Consider the following 12,142-nt stretch of genomic DNA (forward strand, 5'->3'; position numbering starts at 1 on the left):
GTGAGACTGAGGTACATGTAGTCTAATGGAATCTATTTTATTTTATTTTGTTTTATTTGGTGCCTCTGGAGTAGTCATCATCATGTTTGTTCAGTTTCTATTTCCACTGAAGAGGCACTTGGCCTGTAACTGTGTGTGCGTTTAGTGTTTGGGGTAAATAGTGTCACCTACTGGCCAGACCAGGTGACTCATACAATTCATTCAAATGATTTTCCGACTATCTACAATTCGATACTACTCATGGAAACTAGAGCAGGCAGTAGAGAAGAAAGAGTACAACTAAAATCCAGTAAAGTGCAATAAGTAATATGTATTATAGACAGTCGTGTGAAAAGGAGAGTACAGCCTCTTTCAACAACAAGCTTTTGTTTATCAGGGGCATATTTAAAAAACACATCTGGTCCTCAGCAGGTCTTAAAATTAAGTTAATACAGTGTCAAATGAACAAAGGTGAAGAAAACTAAGTCAAAATGCAGAAACAGCAAATGAAGAACTCAGTATGCTCTCAATGCTTTCATAGGAGTTAAGAAGGTAAGATCAGGTAACATAATGGCAAGAAAGAAAACATCAGCAATGATAGAGAAGCAAATGTTTCTGCTCATCAATCTGGGAAGAGATATGAGAAATTATACAGTGAGAAAATGGAAAATGTTTAAGACAGCTGACAATCTTCCCAACAGTGGATATCGAAGCAAATTCACCCCAAGGTCAGACTGTTCAGTGCGCAGAGAAACTGCAAAACACTCGTGAGCTACATCTCCTGCTCTACAGGCCTCGGTTACCATGGCAGATTTTTAAAGTTCATGGCAGCACAGTTAGAAAACAAGCCGTGCTTGCTCAGCAAGCCATGAATACAAGTTATACATTCAGTCGTTTTGTTGCTTAGAAAAAGAAAAAGCCTTTTCTCTCTGAACTGAACAGCTTAGCTTTACAATGTTGCCTCTGAATAAACCACAAGACTTCTAGAACAGTGTCCTTTGGACAGACAAGGCCAAAGTGGACATGTTTGTCCATAATGCACAGCGCCATTTTTGGCAAAAACCAAACATAGCATATCAGCACAAACAGATCATGTCACCTATCAAGCATGGAGGTAGACAGGTGATGACAGGATCTGGGCTTCTTCCAGTCACCGAGTGGTCGATGAAGGTCTGAGGTCGTCTGCCTGACAGCTTGGACTAGGTTGAGATCGGGTGATGCAACAGGACAACAACCATATTCAAAGCAGCAAATCAAGAACAGAATGAGTGTAAAAATAAATAAATAAATCACGGTGGCCAAATCTCAATCCAGGCAGTCAACCTGACTGAAATACTGTGGCGTGACTTTGAGAAAGCTGTGCAACAAATGCCCACAAACCTCAGTGAACTGAGGAAATGTTGTAAAGGAAAGTGGGTTAAAATGACTCCACAGTGACGTGAAAGACTGATAAAGTCATACAGAAAATGATTATGTCAACTTATTGCTGGTAAAGGTGGAGAATTATTTTTTTTGCACGCTGTTTCCGAATTCTGGTTTTGTTTTAGTTCAATAAAAAATGTTCTTGTTCATCTCAAATTGTATTTATGTAATGATAAGACAAGCTAAGGGTCTAAGTCCGTTTTTTACTTGAACTGAACTTTCTTTTTCACCTGACTCTGACATATTTCTACATGTACACTATGTGCATGAGAAAACTGGTTCTAAGAGCGCAGCAAACAATTTTGTTAACTGATTGAGGATCTGGATGCTTAAAATGTTGCCATGTGGTTGCAGTAATTGAGATTGTGCTAAACCATGCATCAGTTTCACATTGACTACACTTTCTCAGAAACATAAGAAAAACAAAGTCACATACATATTCTTTCAAAAAGCAAGTCAAACTGGAACATGCAGGGCTCAGACGGCACAAAGCCTCGTGACAGCGTCACCTGGTCAAAACAGGCATGGCAACATTGTAAAAAACAAAAAAGGAAGATCTATGGTGACGGCTTTGAGCAACAAGGAAGTTGTTGCTGACACATCGAATGCAGATATGGGTGACGGTTTCAGTTAGCAGTAGATGTGACAAAGCAGCTTTGTGAAACACATCTAAAGCTCACTGAGAAGGAAAATGGAAACAAGTAGATCTGTAAGTAAATGTTTACATATTTCAAAATATATTCTACAAATAATAACAACTGACCCGGGTGTGTTGCATAATACTGAGATGATCTATTTACATAAACAGGCTGAACACAAAGTAAATGCATAGTTATCCTGTGTATAAAAACACAGTACATGAGTACCGTGTGTCATAGCTTATCAAACACAATGTGAACAGAATATTACCACATGAAACTAGTATTGATGCATTTATCATGACCCTAGATTACACCCACCAATAAGCATGCTATTATAAAATGCAACAAACTATTTTATACTGCTGCATGATTTGGCATTATTGGCATTATAATACAATGTCCATGGTGTGTTTGACTTGCAAATATATTTTTCAGTAGTGGACGACTGACCTCTTGTAAGCTGAGGAAGTGGCTTGACAGAAATGCAGAAGTCTTACACACTTACAGATTGTTTACATCAAGGATCTTTACTTATAGCGTCCAACATATAGCTACAATAAGAAAGTGAGGATGTGTGGGATCACAACAGAAAACCTGATAATGCAGCGTTCATAAAACAAACACAGATTAGGTCACGTGATGACAAGTTTTCCAGATAAGACTGTAAACCCTGTTCATATTTAGAGATGTTTAGAGTCTATATTGTGTTACTCGAAACTGAATGATTGAGGTAGATCTTGAGTTGTATTGCCGCTGTGATGAACTGATACATCTTTCACCATTTTATAAACTAAAGCGTATTGGGGGGGCAGAAATGTCAGAAGGAGAAACGGAAAATTTGTAACTTCATAGGCTGCCACGCTGGGAGGCTGTGTTTGGTAAATGATGTGAGCAGAGACGTGTTACATGTGTGGTAAGTGGTGCAACTTAAGTCGTCTGTCTAAAGTAGCTCGCAGGGTTTGCAGAAGTAAAGACGTAACTGACATAAGTTTATGTCAGTCAGATAAAGTTCATCAGTGTTTAAACAGAAGCTGCAGGTTCACTGGTGGCTTTAATTGTGCTACACTGTATTAAAGACCTTCTGCTTTGTGACGGTGTTGTTGAATGCAGACAGCCTCCTGTTTTTGTGGTTCTAGCAACGGTTATGTTTGACTGTTTCAGACCAGTGTGATGGGATTCCTCTTGAGTGTTGGGATCCTTTTTCAGGGGTGTGACTCAGCGGTAAAATGCAGGAATGACAGAGGAGACGAAGTTGACTGGTTTGTAGACATTTTGAATTTCTGCCAATGGGTTTAATGTAAATGCATAAGAAAACATCTTCATCTACATTCTTTAGGTATATTTTGTACAAGCGTCCCAATGAGGATAAACTTGGATTGTCGTACTTTTACATGGATGAGAGCACCAACGGATGGATACTCAGCCAAGAGAACATCAACAGTGATTCTGGCACTCTCGCAAACACCCTGAGACCTCTTTTTGACTTCTATGACAGAAAGGTGAGGTATTATAGGATATATGTCTCACTAGCATGGCACAGTGAATAATCTGAATACCATTTCAGAGTTGTTGTGGTGTTGCTCGTCTATCCAGATCGAAGGCTTTGGATACATACTCTACAGCGACCAGCCTCCAAAGCCGTATGTTGCTCCTCCATCGTTTGGTCACAGTAAAGGTGGGCACAACATTGTCTCAGCTGACGCGTCCTCTGTCTGAAAGACCCAAATGTAGCAAAGCTCAGTTTGTGTTTCTGACTTTCTACAGGAGTTGTGTTGTTGGACAAAACGTCTGGAGTTTGGCTTTCACACAGTACACCCAAATTTCCAGTATATCGCAGTAAAGCCTTCTGGCCTGATAATGGAAATGCAAACGCTCAAGCATTTATGTGCGTGACTTACCCGTATAAGCAGTTCAAAGAAATAGGTATGTCAACAGGTAAACAGCTCAAATCAGTTTCGTAGAACTAGTGAAAGTGCACTTTAACAACTTGTATCTGAATTCTTAGGAGTGCAGCTCAAGTACATCCATGCTTATTCGTATGACTCTGAAATCCCAACAACCTTTCACAATGAGCTGCGGTGTGTGGCACAGCGAGACTGCTACCCGAAAAAGGAACCCTGGTTTAGTCAGGCGACGCTGACTTCTTCACGCGGTCGTAACTTCATCAGCTTTGCAAAATACACACGCTTTGGTGATGGTAAGTGTTTTCAGAAAGAAGACATATTTCAGGAGGGATGAATTCATGTTGTATTGATCACAAACATAAGACCCTGTAGATTGACAGTAAAACACACTGTACTCTCCACAGTACGGGCAGAGCGCACTCTTAATAGTGTTGTTTTCCTGTTTTGTTTTCCATACTATTGCAGATCTTTACTCTGGTCTTGTTACAAAAAACATTAGGGGGAATCTGTATGTTAAGAGCTGGGGAAAGATGCACCACAATCGCGGTCTGCCTTCTAACTGCAGTTCAAGCATCCCTAACCATGTGTACAACGTGAAAGAAGTAAAGCTTCCAAACAGGAAGGCCTTCAGTGATACTGTGGATCACTCAAAGTGGTGCGTGACTGCAGACGGTGACTGGATCTGCATCGCTGATATGAACCGAGAGGAGAGTCAGATGAAAAGAGGTGGAGGAGCAATATGCACTAATGACAGAGTAGTTGGGATGGCTTTCTATGGACTGATACGCAGTTTTGAACCATGTAAAGATCCACGCTCTGTTGGTAGACGAGAGCTGTGAAGGAACAACCCGAGTGTTGGACCAATATTATAAAAACCTCCGTTTAAATAAGCACATCAGCTCAGCTGTTCAGTCTTGACTCGTGCAGCTTTAGGTTCAGTTTGTTTCTAAAAGAAATCCAGAGATGGTTACAGAGTGCCTGCTTTTGTCCCTTCATTGTTCGCACGACTGGACCAAAATGGAGCAATCAGAGTTTTTAAATGTCTTGATCATGTTGTTTCATTTTTTTAATCTCTTATTAAGTTTTGTTTTTATTTCCTATCATGTCCTGTGAAGCGCTTTGTAACTTTGTTTTGATAGGTGCTATATAAATAAAGGCATTATCATTATTAAGAAAAATCGATGGACTATTAAAAACTTGATTTTATTACACAAACTTCTGTATCTGGTAGAAAAACAGTTTCGACCTCAGGGTCCTCTGCAGTGTCCTCCGTGCACCGTTACTTCAAACTAAATGAATTAAATGTGAATGATTTAATGCTCACTTGGAACTTATTGCCAGCTGTGCAAACCAAGCTCTTGCTGCAGCTCCACACATTGAAAAGCCTTTTGTACACCCTGAACCCTGCATGTTGACGTTCCAGTGGAAGGACAGGAGGAATGCCAGATAGTACGGTGTTTGTGGCTTTGCTTGTCTGTGCATGTCTATTTTCTACTTTTTCATTTATATTTTTTGGTTTTTGACACTGAGCAACTTCCACTCGCCTCCTATGTAAAAATGCAGTTCTTGTCCTCTTTGGCAGCGACTGCTTGCAACAGGTTTTCAGCTTTCAGCTGTTTCTGTGGCACCAAAATGTTGCACCTGTAGATTAATTTCCAGAATCTTTCCAGCTTGTTCATTTTTGTGATGCGGTGTGTTAAATGCAAAACACCTTGTCATTGGAGCTGAGGTAAACAAAAGAAAAACATTTCTTTTTTTAACAGTGCAAAAACTGACAAAAATAATGGAAGGTCTTATTTCTGAAGTTTACCATAAAGTGTCTTAATTGCATTTTTTAATGTTAACGCTCCAGGAAGTGGCTTTTTAAAATAACATGATCAGTCCTTGCCCACACCACAGCTTCCTGTTCACACCACATGTCACACTATCATGCTTAATTTTAAAGACCTACATTACTATAATTATTATAAACTGTGCTATTATATCCATATAGTATAATCTCAATTTTTAGGCAGGTGATTAAAGATGTAGGACAAATATTGTAATATTGTATTTGTTGAATCACAAATATAATATTATTCCTCATAAATGCAACTTTGTGTTCACTCGTTTTCACTGAGAAACACTAAAGAAAATACTCAAATTAAATGTGCTGATGTGTTAATGATCACTTCTGTGGTTCCTGGTGCAGATAAACTCGTGTTGTCTCTTTCTGGCTTTGTTTAATTGTATTTAAGCTGTCAAATGATCACAGCCTCCTCTTCCTCCTTTAGTCCTGAAGGTGATGGTTAGACCTTCATCACTGATATGAACAGGCACAGTTTCACTGTCATTTCACCGGTTTTGAGCTTTCAGTTTAGATGCCCTCATTTACTGGCGTGCCATCGAGCCATATCTGGCATTTGCAGCAGTTCTTATTTGTGCCCCCACCTAATGTAAGGTTTATGCCACAGCTTCCCTAAATTAAGAGTTTTTGTAATTACAAAAACATTTGTATGTTTCTGTAATGATTAACTATGAGCTAGATCTTTAACTGAAATTATATTTCTGATGCTAAAATATAATTATTGTTATCTATGAATTTTCAAATGTATGGGTTTATTTAAAGAAGCAGAAAAACATAGTAGAGTATGTTATTATTTATTTTTAAGCCTCTACCTGCTCTAACAAAAAAAAATCAATTCAGTCTTTTTTAGCCACTTAAATTGTCTTTACAGGATTGTGAGTTTATATATGTTGTGACTTCTCCTGCCTTGTTGGCCAGTTCACTCCTGAAAAAATACATTTTTAATCTCAATGAGACTTTTTACCTGGATAAAAAAGATTACAGATTACACTGATTACAGCTTCCAACTCCTTTAAGGAAGGTTTTTTTCTGGCTCTAAATGACTTGATATCATTCATAAGAGATATGGTTGACAGATTATAGGTCAACAAATCATTTATAACAGCTTTCCAAGAAACAACAGTGATGTGTGGAGACGTAGCAACTACAAAGGTATAAAGATCATGAGCCATATCAGAAGATACGAGAAAGAGTTCTTGAAGGAACAGCAGCATGGCTTCATGTTGAGAAAGAGAGCTACAGATTAAATGTTTGGTTTGAGAGTGCTGAGGATGAAGTGTGTAGAAAGAGCCATGTGATGTTTTTGTGAATCTGTAGAAAATATGATCTGGTGTGATACTGTATGAGGAACACCGAGGAACAGTGGAGCACCGAGGAACGGTGGAGCACCACCGAGGAGCACCGAGAAACGGTGCACATTGCTGCGCTGTGCACCGCAGCAATTTCCTAATGTTGCAAACCTGCTCAACATTTGGCAATAAAACCCTTTCTGATTCTGATTCTGATTCTGAAGCAAGGGTTTGGATTACGTCAGGGATCGTCTCCGAGCATCTTCTTGTTTGCAGTGGGGATGGATGGGTGGCCAGGTGAGGTCAGGCAGGAGTCTCTGTAGACTGTGATGCTCACAGATGACATTGTGTTCTGCAGTGAGAGTATGAAGTAGATGGATGAAAGCCTGGAGAGGTGGGGGTATGTTCTGGAGAGCAGAGGAGTGATAGCCAGTAGAAGCCAGACAGAGACGGGTGTTAACAGTGAAGATGATAGGACTAGAGGTTTGAATAACTGGGATCAAAAAAAGCCATGGACAGTGCACAGGAGAGGTGAAATTGAGAGCGTGTAGGCTGGGTGGAGTCGGAGGACGAGTATCAGGAGGGTTTATGACAGAACATTACATAAAGCTGGGGTATTGCAAAAAACGGCTGTGTTTAGGTTCTGCTCTATTTCCCTACTTTACAGTGGGACTCTGTCTCCTCCTCACCACTAGAGGTCACACTTGTTCTTCACCGAGTCTTCATTCGGCCACTTCCTGTCCCACCGGAAGTGAATACGCGAACGGGGCTGCTGCTTCCAGTACACACACGTGAGAAACAAGCCAAAACAGACAGCAGATACAAGATGGACATTACAGAGGTCTCAACAAGTCAGGACGGCAAAGGGAAGAAGGGCAAGAAAGCGAAGAAGAAGAGCGCGGAGGTTGATGGGGAAGGCAGCGCGGGGGAGGAGAAGAAGATGGTGAAGAGCGAGCTAGCTGTTGCCTTTCCTCCCGCCTTCAGTGTGTCAGAAATCAAGAATAAACAGCGAAGACACTTCATGTTCATGAAACTCAAGCAGGAGAAGAGAAAGGTACCGATACTGGGTCATGGCTGGTAATGGGGGGAGCTTCCGGTACTTGGGACACTCACGTGCCAGTTTATTAGGTACAGCGGGGCGTTAAAACGGCACCGTTTTACGTGAGCAAAACTCCAGTGTGTTTCAGTAGAACTGTTAATGTAAGAGAATACAATAGAATACAGTGATCAACATAAAAATATCAATGCCTCGTTTTAGCACGTGTTTTTTCATTAAACGTCAACATGTTACGTCTGTCGTTAGGCTGCTTGTTTTGCTTGGGTCCAGTTTATTTAGACTCTGACTCCTTATGTGCTGCTTAACTCACCACTCACCATATTTCATTAAAGTGAAGTATAGTCAGGGTGGGTCTTCTTGTTCTTCTATTTATGAGGGAAAACAGCCAAACAAAAATCATTAGGATCAGCATTTGCTGATATTAAAGTCGGACCATAATCATTGCATCCATAAATATTAAGCACACCTGTTAATGTTAATAACTTAAGAGTAGGCTGGTAAATATCTAGTTACCTATTTATTTTGTGTCAGTATTGTGAGGCCTTTAGAGTTTTTAGTTTTTTTAAATACTGTTATTTATGTTATAATCCGGTGCATCTTCTGATGATACTTGTATGGAATCACAATAAATTTTATGTGAGGTAACAAATGGCCAGGTTTACTAGTTGTGACACACAGAAAAAGGTAGATCTATAATTTTATTTAAAACATCACTGCTTATCCAGATCAGTTCTAGCAGGAGTAATCGATAAATCACTTTATTAACTTTGAAAACCTCCTTGAAGATCTATTAACTTCTAAATTTGTATTTCAGCAAAAGATGCAGCTGAGGAAAAAGAGAAGAAAAGAACGTGAAGCTTTAGGTGATAAGGTGAGTCTTCTCTTTGTTTGTTCTTCACTTATGACTGTGTTTTATGATGGATGTGTTAATTCTACCAATAAATTGCTGTCGTGGGGATTTGATGGTAAAGAGGGGCTCAGATTAGAGCCACTAGTCCTCCAAATTAAAAGGAAGCAGTTGGTGAAGCATGTCCTACTGGGAGGGGCTGGGGGGCAGACCCAGGATATGCTGGATAGATTATGTTTTGGCTTGGGAATGCCTCTGTGTCCCCCGGAAGAATTTGAGGAGATGGCAGGAAAGAGGGAGATCTGGGCTTCTATGCTTAGACAGCAGTGACAGAGAGTGAAAGGATAAAATAAGGCAACAGCTGTAATATTTATTATTTGTACTTTATTTTATTCTGTCTCCAATGTAGGCACCACCAAAGGAGGTCCCCAAAACAATAGAAAACCAGAGGGTGTATGACGAGACAACAGTCGACCCAGAGGATGAGGAGGTATGAACTGGGCTTCATCAGATTATTGTTATCTTTATTTCTGAATTTGGATTAAGTTGCATATGTTTGTGTACGTTATATACAGATTGCTTTTGACGAGGGGACTGATGAATTCTCCGCCTACTTCAACGGGCTGACAAATCCTAAAGTGCTCATCACAACATCAGACAGGCCCAGAGGGGTGAGGGCTCCTGCTGTCATTACAGTCATTTTTATTATTCTTTTATCATTAAATATGCAGAATCTGAAAAATTATAATTTGCTGGTAAATTTTGGATCATTTGAATATTATGCAGAACAAAGAATTTTCTAAAAATCTCTTTACATATTTGAATATTCTTGACTTTGTTACAAAATCGAGCAGAACAGAAGCTACAAGCTTACTTTTAGCTTTTGTGTAAGCGTTTGAAGCTGGTTTTGTTGTTACAGTTTAATTTCTGCACTAAAATAGGATTTACTGTCATAGTAGTTAATAATAGTTGGCAGCCTTCTTGGTGCTAACCACTCTTCCACCTCAAGTGTTGAACGCACAGTGATTTGTGCCACATCATCTGATTTGTGTCTTGCAGAGGACGGTGAGGTTTTGCGAGCAGCTGGCCACAGTCATCCCAAATGCCCACGTGTACTACAGAAGAGGTTTGGCCCTGAAGAGGATCATACCGCAGTGCGTCGCCAGGAACTTCACCTATCTCATGGTCATCAATGAGGATCGACAAGTGCCCAGTATCCTTAAAGGCAGCTGTGCAAGCTCTAGTTCTTTCTTTGGTCAAAAGTCTCATTTTGACCAAATACTGCTGATAATTATGAAAGTTGCACAAACCATGGAAATCTTTGATGCACTCAGCTGTTTTCTAATGCCGAGATCCTTAACCATTAATTAAAGATGGCATGGTTCTCTGTCACTTACCTGACGGGCCGACTGCACACTTCAAAGTCAGCAGTGTTCGACTACGCAAGGAGATGAAGGCAAGATGATAAGTCCAAACTCTTTTTCAAAATGATCCTACTTTCTCACCTATACTATAAACACGTGAAAAGGAAAGTACACCCTCTTTCAATTCTGAGGTTTTACATCAGGACATAGTAAAAATTTAATCTGGTCTTCAGCAGGAGATAAAATCTCAGATGAAGAACAGCACGTAATATTACTCCGTGTACTGTTTGTACAGGGGTTAAGTTACCTGCAGGCAGGTGCAGCTGATAAAATGCACTTGATTAACTGATCAATAGTCAGCGTGGGCACTCCTATAAAAGGAGAAGCATTTAGATGTGTGTTAACACAATGCCAAAACACATCAACAGTGACCTTAAAGAAGAAATTGTTGCTGCCCGAGACTTTTGGAAGGACTATACAAGTCCGTCATTCTGCTGTGAGAAAGATTATTCACAAATAGAAACGTTCAGCACGGTTCAAAGTCTTCCCAGGAAAGTGACATCGCAGCAAATTCACTGCAAGGTCAGACTGTGCGATGCTCAGACTCACTGCAAAAAAGCCAAAAGCTACATTTCAGACTGCAGGCCTCGGTTAGTAAAACATTTGAAGTCCAAAACAGTCCAGTTAGAAAAAGACTGAACAAGTATGAACTCCACAATGATGTGAGACTCATAAAGTCATGTAGAAATACATACCTCATGTTGCTGCTGCTAAAAGACACTGAATCATGTGGTGCACGCGGTGTTTCACACACTGCTTCTGCATTTTGGTTTCTTTAAAAAGAAAAAAACCAACACATTGTATTATGACGTGTGTTGTTCATTTGAGGTTATATTAAAATAACTTTACAACCTGGTACAGTCCAAGTTATTTTTATCATGTTTTATACTTAATAGGTTGAAGAGATGAAACTGAACGAGGGGGTATTTCCTCTTTGCTTCTGTATGTTACTCCAAACACTGGGACACGCTTTCTTGAAGTTTAGTCATTTGAGATCATCTGGCTCTTTTTCTTTGTCCCACAGAGACGAGGCAAAAATCCAACTGAACACTACCCAGAGGTGATCCTCAACAATTTCACCACTCGTTTGGGGCACACCATCGGCCGTCTGTTCGCAGCTCTTTTCCCACAAGAGCCACACTTCGTTGGCAGACAGGTCGCCACCTTCCACAACCAGCGAGACTTCATCTTTTTCAGATTTCACAGGTAAATATTTTTCAACCTTCTACACTAACACATGCGTCTGTTTTAAATCTTACATTTAGAAGGCTAAATAAATCTCTAAAAATATCTGTGAAAGGTACATCTTCAAGAATGAGAAGAAAGTTGGTATTCAGGAGCTGGGACCACGCTTCACCCTCAAACTCCGATCTCTACAAAAAGGCACGTTCGACTCAAAGTACGGAGAGTACGAGTGGGTGATGAAGGTGAGTCATCCTCACAGATGGTTGTTTTTGCAGTAAAACTGTCATCAAGCCACGTGCACATTTGCCTTTAAGCAACCTATTTGCTGTTAGTTTCTACTTTGCCAGTCGTGTTATTACAGTCTAGTTCAACATTTAATTGTGGAAGATTAAAAGAAATGTTTTTGTCACACAAGCTTAAATATCTTTTTTTGATTTCAGCGTCATGAGATGGAAGCCTGCAGGCGAAAGTTCCAGCTTTGAGAAAATAAAACTCTTTTCCTGGTCAGATGGGAATGATCGTCTGTTATCCAAGATACTTCAGCTGTT

General features: G+C 40.0%; 2 protein-coding genes across 3 annotated transcripts in view; both read left to right on the top strand.

The window, feature by feature from the left end:
- The first annotated feature begins 2,011 nt into the window (after positions 1–2,011).
- LOC147313689 (deoxyribonuclease-2-alpha-like) lies at positions 2,012–5,368 on the top strand. 2 transcript variants are annotated; one of them, XM_086264683.1, is made up of 7 exons: positions 2,016–2,110; positions 3,204–3,301; positions 3,379–3,541; positions 3,636–3,717; positions 3,807–3,965; positions 4,048–4,239; positions 4,412–5,368. In XM_086264683.1, the coding sequence occupies exons 1-7, from the start codon at positions 2,093–2,095 to the stop codon at positions 4,783–4,785; spliced, it is 1,086 nt and encodes a 361-aa protein (XP_086120809.1). In that variant the 5' UTR covers positions 2,016–2,092; the 3' UTR covers positions 4,786–5,368. The 2 variants fall into 2 exon arrangements, with proteins under 2 accessions (XP_086120810.1, XP_086120809.1); XM_086264684.1 differs by lacking the exon at positions 3,204–3,301 and having other exon boundaries at positions 2,012–2,110.
- A 2,438-nt stretch (positions 5,369–7,806) lies between these two features.
- rpf1 (ribosome production factor 1 homolog) overlaps positions 7,807–12,142 on the top strand; it is a 4,810-nt gene continuing 474 nt past the window's right edge. The window contains exons 1-9 of the mRNA XM_086263439.1: positions 7,807–8,135; positions 8,953–9,009; positions 9,395–9,475; positions 9,561–9,656; positions 10,045–10,198; positions 10,359–10,441; positions 11,434–11,615; positions 11,710–11,836; positions 12,035–12,142. The exon at positions 12,035–12,142 is cut by the window's right edge and continues 474 nt beyond it. Of these exons, the coding sequence (XP_086119565.1) occupies positions 7,908–8,135; positions 8,953–9,009; positions 9,395–9,475; positions 9,561–9,656; positions 10,045–10,198; positions 10,359–10,441; positions 11,434–11,615; positions 11,710–11,836; positions 12,035–12,076 (1,050 nt within the window). The 5' untranslated portion in view covers positions 7,807–7,907 and the 3' untranslated portion in view covers positions 12,077–12,142. The remainder of the gene's footprint in view (positions 8,136–8,952; positions 9,010–9,394; positions 9,476–9,560; positions 9,657–10,044; positions 10,199–10,358; positions 10,442–11,433; positions 11,616–11,709; positions 11,837–12,034) is intronic.

Source organism: Aulonocara sp. 'chitande type north' Nkhata Bay, linkage group LG15 (genome assembly GCF_057382095.1).
Source record: "Aulonocara sp. 'chitande type north' Nkhata Bay isolate Kocher_YH1m ecotype deep benthic linkage group LG15, A_spYH_male_GT1.1, whole genome shotgun sequence".
Lineage (NCBI taxonomy): Eukaryota > Metazoa > Chordata > Actinopteri > Cichliformes > Cichlidae > Aulonocara > Aulonocara sp. 'chitande type north' Nkhata Bay.